The sequence below is a fragment of the Cololabis saira genome, chromosome 12, assembly GCF_033807715.1.
Source record: "Cololabis saira isolate AMF1-May2022 chromosome 12, fColSai1.1, whole genome shotgun sequence".
In the NCBI taxonomy this organism is placed as follows: Eukaryota; Metazoa; Chordata; class Actinopteri; order Beloniformes; family Belonidae; genus Cololabis; species Cololabis saira.
This window is the reverse complement of record NC_084598.1, coordinates 4357534-4381825: the sequence shown is the minus strand read 5'-3', so window position 1 is coordinate 4381825 and position 24292 is coordinate 4357534. Positions and strand designations below refer to the sequence as shown.

The following is a 24292-nucleotide window of genomic DNA, read 5'->3' as shown; positions in this document are numbered from 1 at the left end:
AGAAACTAAAAACATTCGATGACAAATATTTGAGAAGTTAAGCCTCCTGCTGTTGTGGGAGCGCTGACTTTACCCTGATGTTTGTTTTTCTTTTAAAAATAGTTTGTGTAGCTTGAATATGTTGATGTGAAATGTGCATCACAACTTGTGGCAGAATTGCACATATGCCACATCACTTCATAAGTGGTTCTGGTACAACCAGTTTGTGTCAAGTCCATCTCTTTTTCCCTCCAAAGGACGCAAGGACAACTCAGTTCCAATTTCCAACTCAAACTTTTATTTTTCTTTAGGTTGGTTGGTCACTTCATCACAATAGGTTGTAAACCTTTAAAGACAGAAACAAAAAGTTAACATCTTAAACATTTTAAACATTTTTAAATTAATCAATCTTTTAAGCCTTTTAAATGGAAGAAAATCTTATTTCATGAATTTCCCACATTTTAAGCCTTTTAAATGGAATAAAGAAAAACCTATTTCATGAACTTTCCACATTTTTAGTAAAGTTTTAACATTAAACAGAATTGTAACATTTTCACCTTTGTATTATCCTTCTGTATTTTATACTTTTAATTTTTCAAACTCAAAATGAAATATTATCTTACTGAAAAATGAAATATTATCTTAGTGCAAACTCATTCAACACAAAACCAATGAAGTCAATGCTGCAATGCTTTCATTAACCATTAATCTACACAGAAGTTAAACATAAACTTGACCATATTACCGTAAGCAGCATTTCACAAACTATGAAAGCAAATAAAACATTTCACTGACCATTGGCATCTTTGGATTGAATCCATGAGTGGACTTAGAGCTTCTTTCCTCTAAAGTTCGTTTGTTTGACTAAAGCTGAGCATACACTGTGCAATATTTTAAATCGTTTGATTCAGCCCCAAAAATTTACTTGAAACGGGTGGAAATTGTCAAATAACAAGTTATTTTTCTGGTTATGACTCTTATTTTAAGTGTAATGACATTTTCTGCCTAAAAATGAGACATTTTAACTAGAAATAAGACAAATATTCCTGGTAAGATTTTGAGTTTTTGCAGTATGTTCATTTTAAAGAGGAAATGTCCTTTCCTCCGGCTACCCTTGCATACAAATCAAACTTTTCAGTCTTTTTCTAGTTATGCTGTCATTAGTTTTTGCATCTGCTATAATAAGTTAGTAGATCTGTGGAGTCTGAGTCATGGCTTATGCCAAGATCAGTCCATGATCTCGTCATTAAAGTCAAGATAATTGGACGTCAACTTCTGGGAAGTCTTGTCAACTTTGCTAAATGTCTTTTTCCTTGTACAATTATGGAATCCAAATAGTTTGGAAATGGTCCCTCGGCCCTTTCCAGGCCGATCAGCAGCAACAGTTGTTTTTCCAAGATCACTGCTGATGTCGTTTCTCTTCTGTATTATATTACCAGAATCCTGAATGTCCAATCTGATGGTGAACAGTGGAACATGTTGTTCATCTGAGGTTGTCTTTACCTAATCTTAAAAGCTTCTAAATGTCAATATGCAGTGCTTTTATGCCCCACAGTCACACACCAATGAGCATTTGCTTGTTGGTGTTTTTCAAGCATTTTACTAATGTAATAACGAGTACACTGGGAGGAAACTGATGCATTAACTTTCCAATAAACTGAATAACCATAACTTACAAAAAAGTCAAAATTGATGCCAATTTACAGTAAGTATTGTTCTTGATAAAATTTAACTGAGTTCATCGGTAGCACTTGTCAGGGGTTTATTTGGGTTTAATAATGTGTCCATTATTCTTTTAACAATTTAATATAAAACCACAACTGTAAAGAGGTATTTTTTACAAACGGAGGACTTACATTTGAGGGAAAACTGGCAGATGGGATGAAATCCAAACTTTGGTGGAGGAGGTGAGTTCACAGATATGGAGTTCTTACATCTAATAATTTTTTAGATTTTTAGATTGATTTATTTAAACAGTTAAACATTACACAACGAATTTGACCAACTTTACAAATTAAAGTGCAGGAGGCAAACACTCAAAAGAGCTTATCAGGTGCCTCCACCTATAGACATCTAATAAGAACACTTGAATCCACAAGGTTTGGTACATGAGAGGTCAGATTAAAACTAGAAACAATGTCAAACGGATGTTTAGCAGGCAGTAACATTGAATGGCAGAGTGGAAATACAAGGGTAACCACTAGGACTGTGTTGAAAAAAATCGATTTTCCGATTCTAAATCGATTCTCATATTAATTCCTAAAAAACTGATTGGTGTGTCTACAGATTGATTTTCTTTTTCATCATTACATTACAACTTTTGGGATTTTTTTTTATGCCCAAAAAAGGAATGTTTTGTTGGACACCAGAATAACTGGTGCCATGTTTTTGCCTTTAAATATGTTTAAAGGTATGAAAACATTAAAGTTTTCAGTTATAATTGCATAAATTGTCTATATTTCATTACTTTATATACTGTCTTGGGGTTACATTTGCAAAAAATGCTAAAAACCAAATGCTCAAAAATTAAAAACCAAAATAGACCGAAAATGGAACAAATAAAAACCTAATGTGGGAAAAAATAATAATATACTGTCTTGGGGTTACAATTGCATAAAATGCTAAAACCAAATTCTCAAAAATTAAAACGGAATGTGGGAAAAAATAAAAGCGATTTCATACTGTACGTCTCTGTTTCCTCCCTGGATCTGTTTGGTAATTCTGACCAACAAGATGTTTCTGAAAGCAGTTCTATCAGCATTCTGGGAGCTGATTGGTCCTTACAGCATCATTAGCTGCAATACTTGCTGTTGAATCTCAGTATAATACTAGTATTAATATGTTGCAGAACTACAGTCATATAATTCATGCAACAGCTCAAAAAACAGTTTTAATAAAACTAACCCAAATCAATATCGGAATTGAATCGGATCGAATCAAATCTTGATAATCGATTCTGAATCTTAAGAAAGGCAATCAAATACATTTTTGACATTTGAATGGATCCCCAGCCCTGGTAACCACGAGGAAGAGGCTCCAGCATGGCTAAGATGGTCTGGTACAGGGGATAGCAGAAGTCAAAGAAAAATGTTTTCATATCGTACATTTAAAACCACCACCAAAGTGATTACATTAAAATGATTGCATGCAGTTGTCTGAGATGTCACAACATTACAATCTAGAAGTGTTGGTATATATTTATGCAGGTTGGACAATAATACAAATCTGAGACAAATTAAAGCTGCAAGCAGTGATGAACGGGCCCTCGCGCGTGCAATTTTCAGCAATAAAAGTCAAGGACTCAAAACTAAGTCCGATGACACCACCCACAAGTATTTATAGTATGTCTAACCATTCAAAAGTTATGGCAGAAAGTAGTGACTATCAAATATGGACCATCGGGGGGGCGCCCTTTTTGGCGTCTAGCGTCGCCACGGTAACGCTTTTGACTGAGAAAAGTAATGCCCATCGTTGCAGGATCGTGGCGCACATTTTGATGTATAACACACCTGGGTGCACGTTACGGTTCGGACGAAGAAACGGCCGAAGAAATGGCATAAATTGCGCCAAAATTACACAATTAATTCAAAAAGGCCGACTTCCTGTTCGGTTTGGGCCATGGCACCAAGAGACTTTTCTTTAAGTTGTGACATGATACAGGTGTGTACCGATTTCCGTGCATGTACGTCAAACCGTATTGTGGGGATTGAGGCACAAAGTTTTCTAGGGGGCGCTGTTGAGCCATTAGGCCACGCTCATTAATGTAAACCATTAAATATCACATTTTTCACCAGGCCTGACTTGGTGCAAAATTTGGTGACTTTTGGGGCACGTTTAGGGGGAAAAAAGCCCTCATTTCGTCGGAAGAAAAATAAAAGCGGGAACATCTCCTACAGATACAACAGGGCCTTCGCACTGTAAGTGCTCGGGCCCTAATTAACAAGAAGTCGGAACTGAGAGAAAAATGCTAAATTACAATTATGTAGACTCTGACATCGGAAAACTCAGCTTCATCTATTTGTAATTATTCAGAAGACATTGTTCCTATTTGCTGTCTGTCGCTGACTGATGAGAGATGTGGACAACATGGGGTCAGATTTGACGGCGTATCACCGCTTGGCCAAAACATCACTTTCGTAACAGCAATAACTACTTAAAATGAAATGAGAAATGATGACATTTAAAAAGAAAAAAACAACAAACATCTGTCCAGGCTGGGCTTATTATATGTGTATATGTTGTCTTCTGAGTGAGTGTCTTTGTCAAAGTCTGATTAACTTATGAACACATTGAGCATCCAGGTGGAACAGAATTTTACACATGAGGACAATTAGCAGGAAAATACTTGGATGGTCTATACTTCTCCAAACACGTCTGCAATGATGAAGTGCCAGCTGCTTTACTAAGTATCCCATAATTCAATGGGCCCCCACAATAGAAGCGTCCGCAGCAACCACTTGCCATGGCTTCTGGTAGCATGATTGGTGTTAGTTACGGCAGCTTAATACCAACAACGACGGCCGTGACACGATGCAGTAAATCCTTCCCACTGCAATGTGTACGGGGTATTAACCATACTGTTATCTTTTTGGAGGCAGACGGGGACAAGAAGAACAGCTTGTCATTTACAAAATCAGACTAATTTGGTGCTTTTTTGGACATCAAAGCATGTGACCCTTTTCTAGTTGACAGCTCCCACCTGCCCAAAAATAAAATGGTCAATTTGTAAATGAACAAATTGTATATTGTTTAATGGTAAAGCACAGAAGACTTCATTAGCCCTAAGCCAGACAGTTTCAGCGTCACTATTACGTCCCTGCTTGTGTCTGTTCACATCATGATGAGGTTGTTAAGTGACCAGCAGACCTAAACAGGGGGAGAAGAGAGAGCACTTAGCCATAAAATGGGTTTCTATGGAAACACTCCAAAGGCGAGGCACATTCTGCTTGGACTTTTCCTGCACATCCACAATAATTGATGTGCTTTGTCAGTCCGATCACTTGTCTATTTTACGTCTCCTCTCTTTTGCCTGCTTAAATGTTAAATTAAAGCCCCTTTAAATCCATAAAATTGATTAGCTCATGATGCTAAACTCTGTAATTCATGCTTTTTCCCCCTCTTGTGTGTTCAGGTGGATATAATTCACAGGCGGCTGCATAAAGACATCCTCCACAACCCTGTGGTGATGCTGAACTTTTGTCCTGACCTCAAATGTATTTGCTCAGACCTGAGGAAGGTTCACGGTGAATATATTTTCCTCATTGACCGCAGTGGCAGCATGAGCGGAGGGAACATAAATCGTGTGAAGGTATTTTTATCTCACCTCACAGTACTTTTTTTTTATTTTTTGTATTCTGCAAGTATGCAAGCACATGCTGATTTACAGACAAATAACAGAACACATTTCCCTCAATTACCAATATATATATTTTTTTATCAAATACATAAAAGATAAATGCTTAACAACACATGATTATGGCATTAGAGGCTGTATAATTGCCATTTAAGCTTAAAGTCACACTGTGGTCTATGGATGTAATAGTCGTAAACAGCTGTGGGAAGGTCATGTACACAAGGATATTGATCAGACAAATTATTCAATATTTACTAAACATCTTGCAGTTGCTAGGTTTTAGAAATATGATCAGGCTTAATGTGAACTTTCATCAAAACCCACGGGCAAGTCGGGCATATTGAAGAGGGAAAAGTCTTTTTTTCTCCCTTTTTTCCAAACGTGTGCACATTATTTCACTGCCTGTTCCCCGGTGCTGCTGGTGATGCTGGCTGTTGTGAGATGCACGCTTTGGCTTTTAAAGGATGTGTTCAGAGCAGCAGATGACGAGCCCCTGGAACAGACTATCCACCACAGAGCTTTCAAGAAATCACACTCAGCACCTTTACAAATCTTTTTGAAATTGGAACATAAGGCTGCAAAGTGTTTGCTTTTAATTCTCCAGAGCAGGTATTTTATTCTAGACTGTGGAGTCAGGGCGTTCTTAGTGCCAATCACCTGAATGGAAGCAGAGATAAGTGGTGTTCTCTTAGAAAGCGCTTGTGCGCTGTAGAAGAGAGAGAGTTGGATGGAATGATACGGTGCTCCAGTCCCAGACACTTCTCTCTAAATCAGGGGTCGGCAATCCAAAATGTTTTAGAGCCATATTGGACCAAAAACACAAAAAACAAATATGTCTGGAGCCAGAAAAAATGAAAAGTCTTGTATAAGCCTTAGAATGAAGGCAACACATGCTGCATGTTTCTATATTAGTTAGAACTGGGGGAAGATTTTTTTTTCATTATGCACTTCGAGAAAAAAGTCGAAATGTCGAGAAAAAAGTCTAAATTTTGTAAAGAAAAGTCGAAATGTTGAGAAAAAAGTCAAAATTTCGAGAAAAAAGTCGACATGTCTAGAAAAAGTTGAAATGTCAAGATTAATGTTGAAGTACAATCTTGAAAAAAAGATTGAAATGTCGAGAAAAAGTCGAAATGTTGAGAAAAAAGTCAAAATTTCAAGAAAAAAGTCAAAATGACGAGATTAATGTTGAAGTACAATCTCAAGAAAAAAGTCGAAATGTCGACATTAAAAAGGAAAGGAAAAAGGAAGAAAAAAGAGAAAAAAGAAGAAAAAGGAAGAAAAAGGAAAAAGAAAGAAAAAAGAAAAAATAGAGATAAAAAGAGAAAAAAGAAGAAAAAATAGAGAAAAAAGTAAAAAAGTAAAAAAGGAAAAAAAAGGTCAAACATTTTTGAAAAAGCTCCAGGAGCCACTAAGGCGGCTCTAGAGCCGCGGGTTGCTGATCCCGCTCTAGAAAGTTCATCACTCAGTCATGACAGTCATCTCTCCGGACCTGAACCTGCTCCTGCGTTTGTTCTCAGGATGCCATGGTGGTTATTCTCAAGAGCCTGGTGCCCGGCTGCCTTTTCAACATCATCGGCTTTGGATCCACGTTCAAGTCACTCTTCACCACCAGCCAGTGCTACGAGGAGGTAAAGCAGCTCTGTGATGAAGGAAAACTTTAACACAGCTTACCTAGTGACCCCCCCCAACTGTTGCATTCAGCATACACTGCAAAAACTCAAAATCTTAACAAGAATATTTGTTCTTTCTATCTTTCTTTCTTTCTTTCTTTCTTTCTTTCTTTCTTTCTTTCTTTCTTTCTTTCTTTCTTTCTTTCTTTCTTTCTTTCTTTCTTTCTTTCTTTCTTTCTTTGGTCCCCCAAAAGTGACCAGATTTTGCACGCAAATGTGATATTTAATGGTTTGCATTAATGGGCGTGGCCTAATGGCTCAACAGCGCCCCCTAGAAAACTTTGTGCCTCAAGCCCCACAATACGGTTTGACGTACATGCACGAAAATCGGTACACACCTGTATCATGTCGCAACCATGGATCTATAATAATAACTGGATCGGACGTCAAAAATGGCCGCCCATTCATTTCAATGCATTCTGCTCAGCCAGCGCATCCGCCGAAAAAATCTCTTAATTCCGGGTTTACTTCCGCATACAGCGGCCCATAGAGCATGCGCAGTTGAGTCACCTCCCATGATGCTCTGGGGCCTCCCATCATGCCCCGGGGCAATGCCGCGAATATTAATATAATATGTATTAATATAATATATTAATTAATGTATATTATTACATGTATAGCATTACATATATTATTAATGTATTAATATAATATAATTATATAATATATATTAATATAATACATCCGTGGAGTGCACGGACACGGCTGTGACGTCAGCCGTGACGTCACGCCCAGAAAGAGACTTTTCTTTTACTTTTCTGGCCGTTATAAAACATTTTTGACGGATATAAAGTCCATGACTTAAAAATATAGAATACAAAGATTAGTAATTGCCGGGGATTACAGCTGGAGGTGTCCTGTGAACAGTTTTAGAGGCTTCTCTTTTACTATTGCGGTCTATGGGAAAAAAGCTTTCTGGGCCGCATGGGATTTTTGGTTGCAGTACCGCGGTTGGCCACTGGAAAAAATCGGCGCGCCTTCTGACTGCCAGACCCGGGGGCTGGTCGCAACTTAAAGAGAAGTCTCTTGGCGCCATGGCCGAAACCCAACAGGAAATCGGCCATTTTGAATTAATCGTGTAATTTTCGACATGTGTGTTATACATCAAAATGTGCGTCTCCATCCTGCGACGACGCGCATTACTTTTCTCTGTCAAAAGTGTTACCATGGCGACGCTAGACACCAAAAAGCGCGCCCCCCCTTCATCTGATTTGTCCATATCTGATAGTTCCTACTTTCTGCCATAACTTTTGAATGGTTTGATATAAAGAGTCGTGGGTGGTGTCATCGGACTCGGTATTGAGTACTTGACCTTCATTGGCAGGAATTAGCCCCTTCTTCTGATTGGTTGATATTTTATAATCTCTATTTTCTGCCATAACTTTTTAGTTTGATACAGAGAGTCGTGGGTGGTTTCATCCACTAAATGTCCAGGCCTGAAGAATCTACATCAAGTCATACAAGCTTCCACTGCAGTCTGAACGTGCACAAGGGTGGAGGACCGTTCATCGCTGATTTCTAGTTAAAATGTCTCATTTTTAGTCCAAAAAAATCTCATTACACTTAAACCAAGACTCATCACTGGAAAAAACAACAATTTTTACGTGTTTCAAGTAGATTTCCACTTGAGAAAACATCTGACAGTGGAAAAAATCTGACAGTGGAACAAGATTTGTAATGAGAAGATAAATCTTGTTCCACTGGCAGATTTTTCTACTTATTTCAAGTGAAAATTTACTTGAAACTGGTGAAAATTGTCAAATAACAAGTTATCTTTCTGGTAATGACTCTTGTTTTAAGTGTATTGAGATTTTTTTGAGTAAAAAAAGAGGCATTTTAACTAGAAATAAGACAAATATTCCTGGTAAGATTTTGAGTTTTTGCAGTGTACCAGTGACCATGAGGCCGACTTTAACACAGCTGCCCAGTTTCCCCCCTCGCTTTACAGAATATGGTCAAAGTAATGTTATAAATTGCAGACTGTATATAACAATAGACAGCTCTACTCTGGCTCATCGCACAATAGGGAAGTCAAAGCGTTCCCCAAAGGGCAGCCCTGCCATCTTCAGCTTGTGGCATCAATTGCAGTGTCTGGTTTCAAGGTTGAACCTTCCTAACATCAAATGACTCACACCGTCACTTCATCCTGCCACTTCAGTCTTTATTGTGAAGGGCATTTTCTCTGGGCTGCTGGTTCAAATATCAAGCCAAATGTCCGGCTAGCTGCAGGTGTGTGACCCTCATAACTCAATACCAGACTATTGGCTGCTGTTTGCATCTGGGCTCACGCTGGTGTAACATTTAATACTTAGATTTAACTATGTAACATATTCCTGAGTTCACTAATATTGCTAAAAAGTGACTTTAACGGACTTTAACACGGAGAAACAAGACCAGGAGGAGACTAATCACTTCATAAATGTAATGAAGGATATGAACATTTCTGCATTTGTAGACGGTAGAAAGTACCGGGATAGAAGATTTACAAGAAGGTGAGAGAAAAGTTGCACGAAGCAGCATTTGTTTTGAATTTGGATACAGGAAGAAGAAGTGGAAATGACGGGAATTGCGTCATGATGTTCTCCGTGCATCGCTGGTTTGATCCAGATATCCTGAATGATTAATTACCATGTAAACGGAATATTCTGAATGTTTCAGTAACCGGAATATTAGCAATAACCCAAATTTTGACTGCATGTAAACGTAGTCAATATGTTGCTGTTATTTTCAGCATGAGCCGCTATGCACGGCGCCCCGTACAAGAAAGAAATCATATTTCATCATTGCTTCTGCATTTAAGTATAAATGATAGGCATAGTTAGTTCCTTCGGGACACGTTTGACGGACTAATCCGTCTTCAGGTCACTGGTTCGTCTTCACTTGGCAGAAACATGGTTTTACTTCCCTTCTGTCTCTATATTTCCTTCCCTCTTCATGCGCTTTTCTTTTCTTAAACATTTCTGTTTCAAATCCATGACTTAACCACAAAACTGTTATAAGATAAAGCTTAATTTGACATACTGCCATCCAGTGGGTAGATGCCATCACGGCACAGGTGAAGAAATCAAGATGAATTGTGGGACATGTCAATATGGTACATATGTATGTGTCTAAAACGGTACAAAATGATATTCTAAATCCATAATTGTCTTTGCATGTTCTCTGACCACAACAAGCAAACAGGGAGTGATCAATATATCAAGATCCTATATAAACTCTGGTTTATAGAGCAAATAGCAAAACATGAGACTTTAACATTCACTCAAACGATACATTTTTAGCTAAAATCTTTAAAAAATGTTTTTTTTCTTAACTCAGGTGGATTTACGTCAAACCACAATTTAACATATAGACACACATGTTGCATTTGGTCCACACAAATCCCCAGCTTGTAAACGTTTCTGAATGAGCTACACATAAAAAGTAAAGGAGAGCATATGGTCAATTATTTTTGGGGACTTATGTGGTCTATTTCATAATAGAGTCATGTTGTTACGTGGCACGGCAAAACAGTTGTTAATTAGAAGGGCTCTTATTTGAATTTCAATTCAATCTTATTTATATAGCATCTATCTAGAGACCCAGAACATCCCCCTTTAGCTAAATAAACAACGCACTGCAAAAACCAAAATCTTAACAAGAATATTAGTTAAAATGTCTCATTTGTAGTCAAAAAAATCTCATTACACTTAAAACAAGACTCATCACTGGAAAAAACAACAATTTTCACCTGTTTCAAGTAGATTTTCACTTGAAATAAGTAGAAAAATCTGCCAGTGGAACAAGATTTTTTTGCTTGTAATGAGAAGATAAATCTTGTCCCACTGGCAGATTTTTCTACTTATTTCAAGTGAAAATTTACTTGAAACAGGTGAAAATTGTCAAATAACAAGTGATTTTTCTGGTAATGACTCTTGTTTTAGTAATGACTAAAATGAGACATTTTAACTAGAAATAAGACAAATATTCCTGGTAAGATTTTGAGGTTTTGCAGTGTGGCAGGTAAAAACTGTATGCAGGTATGTATCCAACGGTGGCAAGAAAAACTCCCCTTTATGAGGGAAGAAACCTTGACTAGGACCAAGATCAGAGTTGGGCGCAATCCAGCTGAGCAGAGCAGGAAAAGGGAGATAGGAAAGAGAGGATGAAGAACAGAGAAAGGAGAGGCACAGATATATTGTCAAAGATACAAAAGTCGAGAGATATTAGTATTAATTATCGTTAGCTGGAGAATTAAGAGTTCTATGTACTGTACATATATATATATATATATATATATATATATATATATATATATATATATATATATATATATATATATATATATATATATATATATATATACATACAGACAGTCAGTCACACATTCCGGGGAAACAATAGTAAAACAATAGTAAAATTTACACAACGGGGCAGTCACAAGAACCGAGACAGCTCATTTCTCTGTCTTTGAAAATTGATTTAAATTCATCCAAGGATACTAGATCAACCAATTTCAAGTCCTTCTGCACATCATTCCAGGTTGACGGGGCAGAAAACTTGAAATCCTTTTTACCTAGTTCAGTTCTGGCTCTCGGGACCTGCATTTGAATAAAGTTCTGTGAGCGCAGGTTCATAATGGCTGACGTTTCTATACATGTGCACGCACAAATATGTAGGGAGACGTCCCAAAATGGATTTATAAATAAAAGTCAGCCAGTGGGAGAGTCTACGGACTCTCCCATATGACTGGGACATATGAGTGATGCATGGTGGTGGACTACTGAGACCACTATATTAACATTTATAAACAGATGTAGACAGATGTAGACAGATGTAGACAGATGTAGACAGCAGACTCTGGGATGGTCAGGTGGAGGGGCTGCAGGTCAGGATGCAGGTCTACAGGACTGTCTCAGAAAATTAGAATATTGTATATAATAGATAATATTGTATATAGAATATTGTCCTTTATTATTTCTGTAATGCAAAAATGTCATACATTCTGGATTCATTACAAATCAACTGAAATATTGCAAGCCTTTTATTATTTTAATATTGCTGATCATGGCTTACAGTTTAAGAAAACTCAAATATCCTATCTCAAAAAATTAGAATTTTCTGGTAATCTTAATCTTAAACTGTAAGCCATAATCAGCAATATTGAACTAATAAAATGCTTGCAATACTTCAGTTGATTTGTAATGAATCCAGAATGTATGACATTTTTGTTTTTTTAATTGCATTACAGAAAATCTCAATATTCTAATTTTCTGAGACAGTACTGTATATGCTCTGCTCTGCAAGCATATAGAAGAGAAAAAGAGGGGGCAGACCAGCACAACAAACTATAAGAACAATAGAGAAGAATTATGGTTATGAGATACTTCTAATTAATAACTGAGAAAAGAAAGAGAAGGAGGGGGGATGGATTATGTTGGTGTCCTCCTGCAGCAAAGGCCTATAGCAGCATATCTACCACGAAGCTTGAGACTAATTATTTTAGTCTGGTCCTATAGCTGCAGCTATGACTACTGACCCTAACACTAACTACATGTTTACTAAACACTAACTATAGGCTTTACTAAACAGAAAGGTTTTAAGCCCTCCAAATCTACATTTGGATACTCTAGGAACTACGAGTAAACCTGCCCTCTGAGAACGGAGAGCTCTGTTAGGAATGAGAGGCATTGTCAGGTCTCGCAAATAACGCAGAACTTAGTCGTTTAGAACTTTATATGCAAGTAGTAAAATTTTGAATTGGATTCTGAGTTTTACGGGGAGCCGGTGGAGCGACGCTAACGCTGGAGAGACGTGTTCTCTCCTGCTGATTCCTGTCAGCACTCGCACTGCTGCATTTTGGATCAGCTGGAGGAGATTCAGAGAATTACTAGGAAATCCTGCTAATAACACATTAGTGTAGAAGATAAATAAATGTGAGAAGGAGTTTTTCAGCATCACTCTGGGAGAGGATGTTCCTAATCTTTACAGAGATGTTTGCAGAGGACATCCTCCAACAACGCTCTGCTTTGCACTTTTACTGAATCTAATCTAATCCACTCTAGTTGGTTTCATTTTAAAAACCTTTTGGTTCTTTGGAAATTATTTAATTTCCATCTGCTGGATTTTTTTTTCCCCGAAGTAATATTAGATGTTATTATTGGCTTACAAGCAGAGAAACAGCAAAATAATGACATACTACTTTTCCAGCTGTTGATTTGTGGGAGACTCTTTAAATATATGGCTTTGATAGAACAATAGGAAGTAAGAAAAATGAAACAAAGAAGCCTTTCTTTTCCTCTGATTATACATTACTTGTTTTGTTAATTAATGGTTTCTTCATTTATAAAAACAACATTTATAAAACAAGGAGCTTATTTCATAGCTTCATTTTCAGAGCTTCATTTATAGTCATCTCATTTTGAAATTTAAATCATCATCAGCTTTGGTTGTTACGGTAACCATCATCATCATCATCATCATCATCATCATCATCATCATCATCATCATCATCATCATCATCATCATGGTCATCCCGTTGCTGCTTCCACCTGCCTGCTGTGCTGTTGCCGTCCCTGACCCCCCAGTCTGGCCTTCGGCAGGAGGGTCCCTCCTGATGAGCCTGGTCCTGCTCAAGGTTTCTTCCTCCTAAAGGGGAGTTTTTCTTGCCACTGTTTGGCTTAAGGTTTTTCTCCCACTATGGGAGTTTTTACCTGCCATTGTTTATGTAATAACTGCTCGGGGGTCATGTTCTGGGTATGGGTCTCTGTAAAGCGTCTAGAGACAACTCTGTTGTATTAGACGCTATATAAATAAAAAAAAAAAAAAAATTGAATCATCATCATCATCATCATCATTTATTTTAACTCACCACCATGATCACATGGTACGGAGCACAAGTACACAAACGTTTGTACATTTATAGCAAGTGGCAGGCTGTACATGTTCAACTAAAATACTCAATTTGGCAAAATAAAAATCATTTAAACAGAGGAAGGAGATTCTTCAAAAAGGCGCCTAATTTATAAATAACATTTAACTTATTAGATTGAAGTAACAAAATCAATTTAAACATAGATGGTCGGTTTGTATAATAGTTTGGTAAATATTTTTGTCTGAGATTCAATATATTTACATTTTTACATTCAAACAAAATATGAAACTCATCTCCAATACGGTTAACGTTACAGAGTTACAGAATCTCTGACTTCTATCCAGACCTTTATACTTTCCAGTGACTCGAGAAAAAAGTCGAAATGTCGAGAAAAAAGTCAAAATTTCGAGAAAAAAGTTGAAATGTCGAGGAAATAGTCAAAATTTCGTGAAAAAAGTCGAAATGTTGAGAAAAATGTTGAAATGTCGAGATTAATGTTGAAGTACAATCTTGAGAAAAATGTCGAAATGTCGAGAAAAAAGTCAAAATTTCGTGAAAAAAGTTGAAATCTTGAGAAAAATATCGAGAAAAAAGTCAAAAGTTTGAGAAAAAAGGCGAAATGTCGAGATTAAAAAAGGAAAGGAAAAAGGAAGAAAAAAAAGGAAAAGAAGGAAAAAAAAGGTTTTTGAAACAGCTCCAGGGAGCCACTAGGGCGGCGCTAAAGAGCTGCATGCGGGTTGCTGACCCCTGGTCTAATTAAACAATCGTACATTGTTCCCCTGGTCCCTGTGATGCAGGAAGCGCTGGCGCTGGCCTGTGAGTACGTGAGAAAGCTCCGGGCTGACATGGGGGGCACCAACATCCTCCCTCCGCTCACCTGGATCCTGAGGCAGCCGGCGGTCAGCGGACACCCCCGACTGCTCTTCCTGCTCACCGACGGGGCCGTGGGCAACACGGGCCGGGTGGTGGAGCTGGTGCGCAGACACGCTCGCTACGTCAGGCAAGTGGTACCGCCGGAGTCACATTCATACACCACATTGGTAGGAATATTACCATAACTTTATCACAGCAGCCTTTCTCGTCAAAACTGGCCTACATGTGAACCTGTTAATATTCTATTTGTGAATAGGGCTGGGGATCGATTCAAATGTCAAGAATCGATTCGATTCCGATTCTTAAGATGCACAATCGATTATCAGGATTTGATTCGATTCAATTCGATTCGATCCAATATTGATTTGGGTCAGTTGGGTTATTTGCCTGAATTATATGACTTGAATTATTTTGAAAATAATAATTTCACAATAATTATTGTGAAATAACTAAGAAATAACTAACTCAAACAGGCCTTTCAATATCCATTTAAAGTGCAAAAAAGAAAGAAATTGCAACAGTTCATGCAGTAAACAAATCATTTTAGCTTGTCTAATTTATTCCGTCACCACACACACAGTTTGCCATGAAGCACCTGGCATTTTTCAGAAGTGTCATGACAAACTGGGAACTACTGGGATTAAAGTTCACCGGGCGAAAATGTAATGATGAAAAAAAAAATCGATCTGTAGACATAAGAATCGATTTTTAGGAATTAATATGAGAATCAATTTAGAATCGGAAAATCTATTTTTTTCAACACAGGCCTATTTGTGAAAGCAAATATTTTCTATTTTATTTTATTTATTTAGCCTTTATTTAACCAGGTTAGTCCCGTTGAGATCGGGGGTTTCCTTTACAAGGGAGACCTGGCCAAGATAGCAGTAACACAGTTACAGAATTAAAAGATAAAACACAAACAAACAAATAAATTAATTACACAAAGACATAATTAATTAAAACACTTGCATACAGACAGTCTGAACTCCACTGTTTTCATCAGAGCTTTAAATTCAGTCACAGGTATGAGGTTTCATAAATGCAGCTCTTTTCTTCACAAATTCCGTTCTTATTTTTGGAACAAACAAATGCAAAATGTCCATTGAGCGGAGATTGTAACCTCCTTGTTTCCATGTTAAAAGAGAAGATAAATAAGAAGTGAACATATACCAATGACTGATGCGACGAGCAACAACGTTTACAATGTCAACCAGTTTACTTTAGCGTAGAGAAGACAGTGATGGGTGAGAGAACCACAGTTTGGTATAAATCTCTTGATACACACTATCCAACATGCGAAGACAATGAACATTAATTAATTGATCACCTTCCTCTGCTCAACATGTCAAATGCAAGGATCATTCATGTCGTGAACTCACTTCTAGGGTGAGATGGAACTGTAATCCTCTTCAAATGAAATCAGGGAACACGCTGTGTTAAGGAAGTAAAAGGAAATACGAACGCAGCGTGTGAACAGCAGCTGCCAACCTACCAGGGAGCAGAGAGAAAACTCCAATCTGCAGCAGACTGGGAAATCATTCTGATTTGCCGTCTGCTAATTTTCTTACTGTGAAAGCCGTGTCTGGAGTCACTCTGGAAATAATAGACTTTTGTCGTCCCCCTTTTAATGGATGACTGACCCTGGATAATTGCATTAGGTGCAGAAAGCTTGGCTAAATCATCAACATTTCCTGGTTCATTATCACACTGTGCTTACACATCACCACGGCCAGTCAAACACCGGATCCAACAAGGACCAATCTCTGTTCACTAATTCCATGTGGGATTTGAACTATGCAGAAGGTGACATTTTCCTTTCAATTCCCACTTTTTTTTCTCATAAAAAATGCAAAGGAACAAGGTTGGTAACTTGTAAATTAGCCTAATCATTCCTCTGTAAAAAAAACTGAAAACCTTATAAATAGTGTAATTACACAGAATCAAAGAAGCTTCAGATGGAAGATAGTTTTTTTTTTTTAGTATAGATATCTTTATTGAGGGCAATAAAATAAAAAAAAAAATAAGATTTACAATCACAATATAATTATGAATACCCCCCTCCCCCTTTTTTTTTTTTTTTTTTTACTTTTCATAACATTAATTAAACAAAAATAAATAAATAATAATAAGAGAGAAGACAAAAAAAAATAAAAAAAAACCTCCCTCCCTCATATGGTCAATAGATTACATCATTCAAAATCATTTAACTTCTTTTCACATATGCCTATCAATACTGGAACAAATGAATAATAAATTAAATAATCAAGTCCTGCGTAAACACATTCATTAATATAGTAGATGATTCAGATCATTAGTCCAATAAAGGCAAAAAATTCAAAAAAAAGGCTCCCCAAATAAGGTCAAAGACTCTAGTTTTTTTTTCTAACGGAATACAGTTTTTTTTCTGGAGTACTATATGATGCAAGTTCATTGATCCACTGTTTGGGTGCTGTTTTTTTTTTTGATTTCCAGTTTTTAAGAATACAATTTTTTTCCGCAGTGTCTGCAAGCAGAATGAAGTACTTTTTATGATGAGTCATATTTAGCGAACTTATATCTCCCAGTATCCAGACTTTAGGATCAAGAATATGGGATTTTAAAATGTCAGAGATTGTTTTGATCACGTATTTCCAGAACGCATCTATAATAGGACAGTTCCAGAGCATATGGAGTAGATTTCCAGTATTTATTTTACATCTGAAGATAAGTTTTAATCATGATGCTATCTGCAGTATCTTTTTATTTGTCTATGGAAAGTGTGCACATTCTTCAAAGACATCTGTTGGTTTTGCTCATATGCCTTGAGCCGCAGTGTTTTAATGTGTCTGTGCAGATGTTTTACGTTCGGCATAGGACAGAATGCTTGCAGGAGGCTGGTGCAGGGACTGGCAACAGTTTCCAGAGGAACAGCAGAGTATCTGGCCGACGGAGAGAGGCTGCAGCCCAAGGTACTCATTTCCAGCTTTGAGTGTCACTCCTAATGACAGCCAGATATTCTGAGGGCCACTGGAGAGCCATTATGCAGTGGTTTCAAAGCACAGAGTGTCTGCCACTGAAACCAATTAGGAAATCATATATCAGAGACACCATTCGCTTTAAGTGCCGGCCAGAGAGAAACGTTGTGTTTTATATTTGTTTTTGCTTCACAGATGATAAAGTCGCTGAAGAAAACCATGTCTCCAGTACTCAGTGACATTTCCATCGAATGGCTGTTTCCTGAAACCAAAGAAGTGCTGCTCTCCCCCGTGGGCAACACCTTCCTCTTTCCAGGGGACAGTTTGATTGGCTACAGTGTAGTTTGCGACACCACCCGTTACCACGACGACCCAAAATCTGTAAGACACCTGCTGAAAAGTGACAATTAACAACATCCATTTGCCGTTTCACAAACAGAACCTTTTCTGCTTCTTAAATCACTCTAATCAGCATGTAATTGCTGCTCTGCAATCTCAGAAAGATGCTGGAGGTAGCTCCGGTGTCATTAAAACAAAACGTCACGCTAAACAATATTTTTAATCAAACATTAGTAATGGTTTGATCAAAAAGCTGTTGTTGGGATGTGTCACCCACTTGAAGTCTCAAAAACAGGATAAGAGGAGGCGATACAGCATGATGCGCTCCACGGAGTCGGCCAGCTCCGTGTTCTACCACTCTCAAGAGGAGGACCCGCTGAAGACGGGGGTCTGCAGTCAGGGGAACCACAAGGACGCCATGTCTGAATCTCCGTACGACTCCCAGCAGGCCTCGCTGGCCGACAGCAGCCCCGTCACCATGGAGCAAGACATCACGGGTAAGGAGACAGGCCTCCTGAAAGAGGGCCTTTCCAAGTCCTTGTACCACAGTTGGGTCTAGACCAGGTGTCGGCAACCCAAAATGTTGAAAGAGCCATATTGGACCAAAAACACAAAAAACAAATATGTCTGGAGCCGCAAAAAATGAAAAGTCTTGTATAAGCCTTAGAATGAAGGCAACACATGCTGCATGTATGTGTATTAGTTATAACTGGGGTAAGATTTTTTTTTCATTATACACTTCGAGAAAAAAGAGTTGAGATGTGCAAGCCACCCACGACCTGCAGGTGGTCGTGGGTGGCTTGTAGCTTGCATTACGGAGCACAAGTCTTTCCCTGACCCTGCACCCCAACCTGGGACTTGCTGATTGGGCCGGAGCTTCGGGAGCTGCGTGCTGGCCTGCGGTCCCCACCCCTGGTCATCCCGTTGCTGCTTCCACCTGCCTGCTGTGCTGTTGCCGTCCCTGACCCACCAGTCTGGCCCTCGGCAGGAGGGTCCCCCCTTATGAGCCTGGTCCTGCTCAAGGTTTCTTCCTCCTAAAGGGGAGTTTTTCCTTGCCACTGTTTGGCTTAAGGCTTTTCTCCCACTAGGGGAGTTTTTACCTGCCATTGTTTATGTAATAACTGCTCAGGGGTTCATGTTCTGGGTATGGGTTTCTGGAAAGCGTCTAGAGACAACTCTGTTGTATTAGACGCTATATAAATAAAATTGAATTGAATTGAATTGAATGTGGAGAAAAAAGTCGAAATGTCAAGAAAAAAGTCTAAATTTCGAGAAAGAAGTCGAAATGTGGAGAAAAAAGTCGAAATGTCGAGATTAATGTTGAAGTACAATTTTGAGAAACAATTCGAAATGTCGAGAAAAAAGTCAATTTCGTGAAAAAAGTCAAAATTTCGTGAAAAAAGTTTAAATGTTGAGAAAAAAGTCGAAATGTCGAGAAAAAAGTCAAAATGTTGAGATTAATGTTGAAGTACAATCTCGAGAAAAAGTCAAAATTTCGAGATTAAAAAGGAAAGGAAAAAGGAAGAAAAAAGAGAAAAAAAGGAAAAAAAAAAGGTCAAACATTTTTTTAAAAGCTCCAGGATCCACTAGGGCGGCGCTAAAGAGCTGCATGCGGCTCTAGAGCCGCGGGTTGCTGATCCCCTGGTCTAGAAGTATTTGGACTAGGGCTGTCAGTTTAGCGCATTAATTAGATGAATTAATTACACTGCTAATTAACGCGTTATGAAAATTAATGCAATTAATTATGAGTGGCAAAATGGGCGAGCATTTTAAATGTGTCCCATTGAGTAGTGAGGGAAATTAAGTCAGGTTTTTAGGAGAATCGTTCACTTCGCGAGACAAGCACCAAATTTTGCATGAACATTGCCGAGTACCTACTCATGCAGAAAAGCCCGTTAGCCACCTGAAAATCCAAGACGGTGGCCGTTTTTCAAGATGGCTGTCTTATGAAAGCTAAAACAATGTTGTCGGTGTAGAACTTGAATTGCTGAACATATTTTATCCATCCATCCATCCATCCATCCATCCATCCATCCATCCATCCATCCATCCATCCATCCATCCATCCATCCATCCATCCATCCATCCATCCATCCATCCATCCATCCATCGTCCGCCGCTTATCCGTTCCCGGGTCGCGGGGGCAGCAGTCTCAACAGAGATGCCCAGACTTCCCTCACCCCAGACACTTCCTCCAGCTCCTCCTAGGGGAGTCCGAGGCGTTCCCAGGCCAGCCGAGAGACATAGTCTCTCCAGCGTGTCCTGCGTCTTCCCCGGGGTCTCCTCCCAGTGGGACATGCCTGGAACACCTCCCTAGGGAGGAGGGACATGCCTGGAACACCTCCCTAGGGAGGAGGGACATGCCTGGAACACCTCACTAGGGAGGAGAGACATGCCTGGAACACCTCCCTAGGGATGAGGGACATGCCTGGAACACCTCCCTAGGGAGGAGGGACATGCCTGGAACACCTCCCTAGGGAGGCGTCCAGGAGGATCCGGTACAGATGCCCAAGCCACCTCAGCTGACTCGTCAGCGTCCAGCCACCCTGCGGAGGAAACTCCTCTCGCCCGCTTGTATCCGCGATCTTGTCCTTTCAGTAACTACCCATGACCATAGGTGAGGGTAGGTGCGTAGATTGACCTGTAAATCAAGAGGTTCGCGTTTTGACTCAGCTCCTTCTTCACCACGACGGTCTGGTACATCGACCGCATAACTGCGGACGCTGCACCAATCCGTCTGTCAATCTCACGCTCCATCGTTCCCTCACTCGTGAACAAGATCCCGAGATACTTGAACTCCTCCACCTGAGGCAGGACTTCTCCACCCACCCGGAGAAGGCATGCCACCCTTTCCCGGTGGAGAACCATGGCCTCGGTTTTGGAGGTGCTGGTTCTCATCCCTGCCGCGTCGCACTCGGCCTCAAACCGCCCCAGCACATGCTGAAGGTCCCGGGCTGATGAAGCCAACAGGACATCATCTGCAAAAAGCAGAGATGAAATCCTGAGGTTCCCAAACCGGATCCCCTCTGGCCCCTGGCTACGCCCAGAAATCCTGTCCATAAAAATTATGAACAGGACCGGTGACAAAGGGCAGCCCTGCCGGAGTCTAACATGCACCGGGAACAAGTCTGACTTACTGCCGGCAATGCGGACCAGACTCCTGCTCCGATCATACAGAGACCGGACAGCCCTTAATAGAGGGCCCTGGACTCCATACTCACTGAGCACCCCCCACAGAATGGCACGAGGGACACGGTCAAATGCCTTCTCTAGATCCACAAACACATGTAGACTGGTTGGGCAAATTCCCATGAACCCTCGAGCACCCTGCGGAGGGTATAGAGCTGGTCCAGTGTTCCACGACCGGGACGAAAACCGCATTATTCCTCCTGAATCCGAGGTTCAACTATCGGACGTATTGTCCTCTCCAGTACCCTGGCGTCGACTTTCCCGGGGAGGCTGAGAAGTGTGATCCCCCTGTAGTTGGAGGACACTCACCCTTTTTAAAAAGAGGGACCACCACCCCGGTTTGCCACTCCAGCAGTACTGTCCCCTTCCTCCATGCGATGTTGCAGAGGCGTGTCAACCAGGCAGCCCTACGACATCCAGAGACTTGAGGTACTCAGGGCGAATCTCATCCACCCCCGGTGCCACTGAGGAGCGTACGAACCACCCCAGTGACCCCCCCCCTCCTCATCCCGCTGCTGCTTCCACCTGCCTGCGGTCCCCCACCCCCCTCTGGGCATCCCGCTGCTGCTTCCACATGCCTGCGGTCCCCCACCCCCCTCTGGGCATCCCGCTGCTGCTTCCACATGCCCGGTGTATGCTGCTGACGTCGCTGACCCTCCCAGTCTGGCCTCCGGCAGGAGGGTCCCCCTTATGAGCCTGGTCCTGCTCAAGGTTTCTTCCCTCCTAAAGGGGAGTTTTTACCTGCCATTGTAATAAGTGCTCGGGGGTCATGTTCTGGGTCTCTGGAAAGCGTCTAGAGACAACATCTGTTGTATTCGACGCTATACAAATAAAACTGAATTGAATTGGATGACACTCCCACCAATTGCCCAGAGCTGTGAACAACTCACGAAGTGCAAGTGCAAAAAGGAATGTTGCGGAAGATGCAAGTGCAACCGTTTTGGCCTCCAGTGCACACAGCTGTGTGCCTGCAATTGTGATGATTAGAAAAAATGTGATACAGAAATGGGAGGAGGGGGGGACTATAATTTGATGCCAAAACAATCAAAATCTAATTATATAATCACAATCCAGGTCAAAAACCATATAAACTGTCTTTTGCCTGCAGCCATTTTGGAAAATGGCAGCCACATTGTTGTTTTATTTGCATGGATAATGGGGGAGGGGGTGGGGGGTCCCAAGATTATAGTCTGGTGTCAGAATAATCAATAATCAATCGGCAAGTTTATGCATAAAAAGAAAGGAGACGGGACTATCAACAAGAACGCGGTGATTTGTACATTTAGTAAAAAAGAATTTTCCTGTCAGCGGAGCTGCTCCAGCCTGAATTATGATTTAAACACTAAACATGTCCGGACAAGTTCCACTGTAAACGTTACAGGTATTAACTAGTGGTAGCGTGAGCTCATTTCACCAACCCAAGCTTGCAGAATCTGGGAAACGAATGAGCAAAGACACGACAGAAAAACTGACAAACTCAATCACAAAGTGTGTTTCTGCTGATTGCAGGCCGATTTCAATCGTGGAAGATCGTTCAATCGTGGCCTTCCCCGGGATTGGTGAAGTCCTAACTAATGAATGAACCAGCTAACTGGACCTTAATAGAGACAGACAATTCTGATTGGATAACAGGTTTTCAGGACATGAACTTGAGGGTAAACTTAATTTAAGAACATAGATGAGAGAAAATCTGTTAAATATATTGTATTAAATTAAATGAGACAGAAATAAAAAAAATTAAAAAAAAATTGTAATTGAATACTTTATGATTATTATCATTATTATTATTACCTTTATTATTATTTCTTATTTTTTTAGACCTTCTCTGAAGGCGTAGAAGGCCCTGAAGGTTCCCCACTGCTGTATTTTGTGAAATACCCACCGACCGTTTAAAAACCTGAATATGAGCCCTGGGTTCCTCCTTTTAAAACCTGAATATTGGGTCATGTAAACGCCAAACGGAATATCCCCATCAAATGGAACAGGAATTTGTTTTCTGCACATGTTCTGTTCACAAGGAATCCTGGTCTTTTGAGTCCAGGAAGTTCTTCTAAACACGGAGAAACACAAGACCAGGAGGAGACTAATCACTTCATAAATGTAATGAAGGATATGAACATTTCTGCATTTGTAGACGGTAGAAAGTACCGGGATAGAAGATTTACAAGAAGGTGAGAGAAAAGTTGCGCGAAGCAGCATTTGTTTTGAATTTGGATACAGGAAGAAGAAGCGGAAATGATGGTAATTGTGTCATGATGTTCTCCACGCGTCGCTGGTTTGATCCAGATATCCCAAATGATTAATAACCATGTAAACGGAATATTCTGAATGTTTCAGTAACCGGAATATTAGCAATAACCTGAATTTTGACTGCATGTAAACGTAGTCAGTGTTTTAGCCTTGGTTTTCAGGTCAGCCTCCCTTGTGTTCAGGTTATTACATTCTGAGGGTGGAGATTAAAACATTTCCCCCCTGACCTCGTGTCCTGGCTCCTCCGTGCCGCTAGTTGTAATATCAAGTTCTCTGTCACACATCAACAACAATAGTACGTGATGGCTAAAGATGAAGCTGGTGCAGTGAATATAATAGTGGAGGTGATTTCAGAATGTCAAGGTTATGGTTATTTGCATCGAACTGCCCGTTTTATTCATCAAATATTTCGACTCTTTTATTTTTGACATCAGTTCTGGATGAGACGTCACCAAGGAGGAGGGCGTACAGCACTAACCAGATAACAGACTACAACCCATCAAAGAAAGTGTACACCCCTAGCGACCCCAACTCTGTGGTGCAGAAGAATCCCCTGAGAAGGAGCAAAGTCCAGGAGCTGATCGGCCAGATGAACCCGGAACACGAGGCTCAGTGGAGGAACGACTACCAGGTGTGCTCCCAAACTCTTATAAAGGTTTGAAGCTTGGTCCCCCTTTAGTCTTTAGTCAATGTTTAATATGCATAACATTCTGTTTTAATAGTCAGGAGGATACAATATGGTCCTATATGCTGAATGATCGTTAAGTTAATTTCTCCTTTCGTCCATCTTTCACATTTAATGAAAACAATACATTTCCTCATTATTCTCTTA

The 24292-nt window shown here is 39.9% G+C and overlaps 1 protein-coding gene across 1 annotated transcript in view; it reads left to right on the top strand.

The window, feature by feature from the left end:
• vwa5b1 (von Willebrand factor A domain containing 5B1) overlaps positions 1–24292 on the top strand; it is a 71699-nt gene that overhangs the window by 21479 nt on the left and 25928 nt on the right. The window contains exons 8-14 of the mRNA XM_061735204.1: positions 5111–5287; positions 6850–6960; positions 14653–14855; positions 17562–17676; positions 17878–18063; positions 18317–18518; positions 23895–24091. Coding sequence (XP_061591188.1) covers positions 5111–5287; positions 6850–6960; positions 14653–14855; positions 17562–17676; positions 17878–18063; positions 18317–18518; positions 23895–24091 — 1191 coding nt within the window. The remainder of the gene's footprint in view (positions 1–5110; positions 5288–6849; positions 6961–14652; positions 14856–17561; positions 17677–17877; positions 18064–18316; positions 18519–23894; positions 24092–24292) is intronic.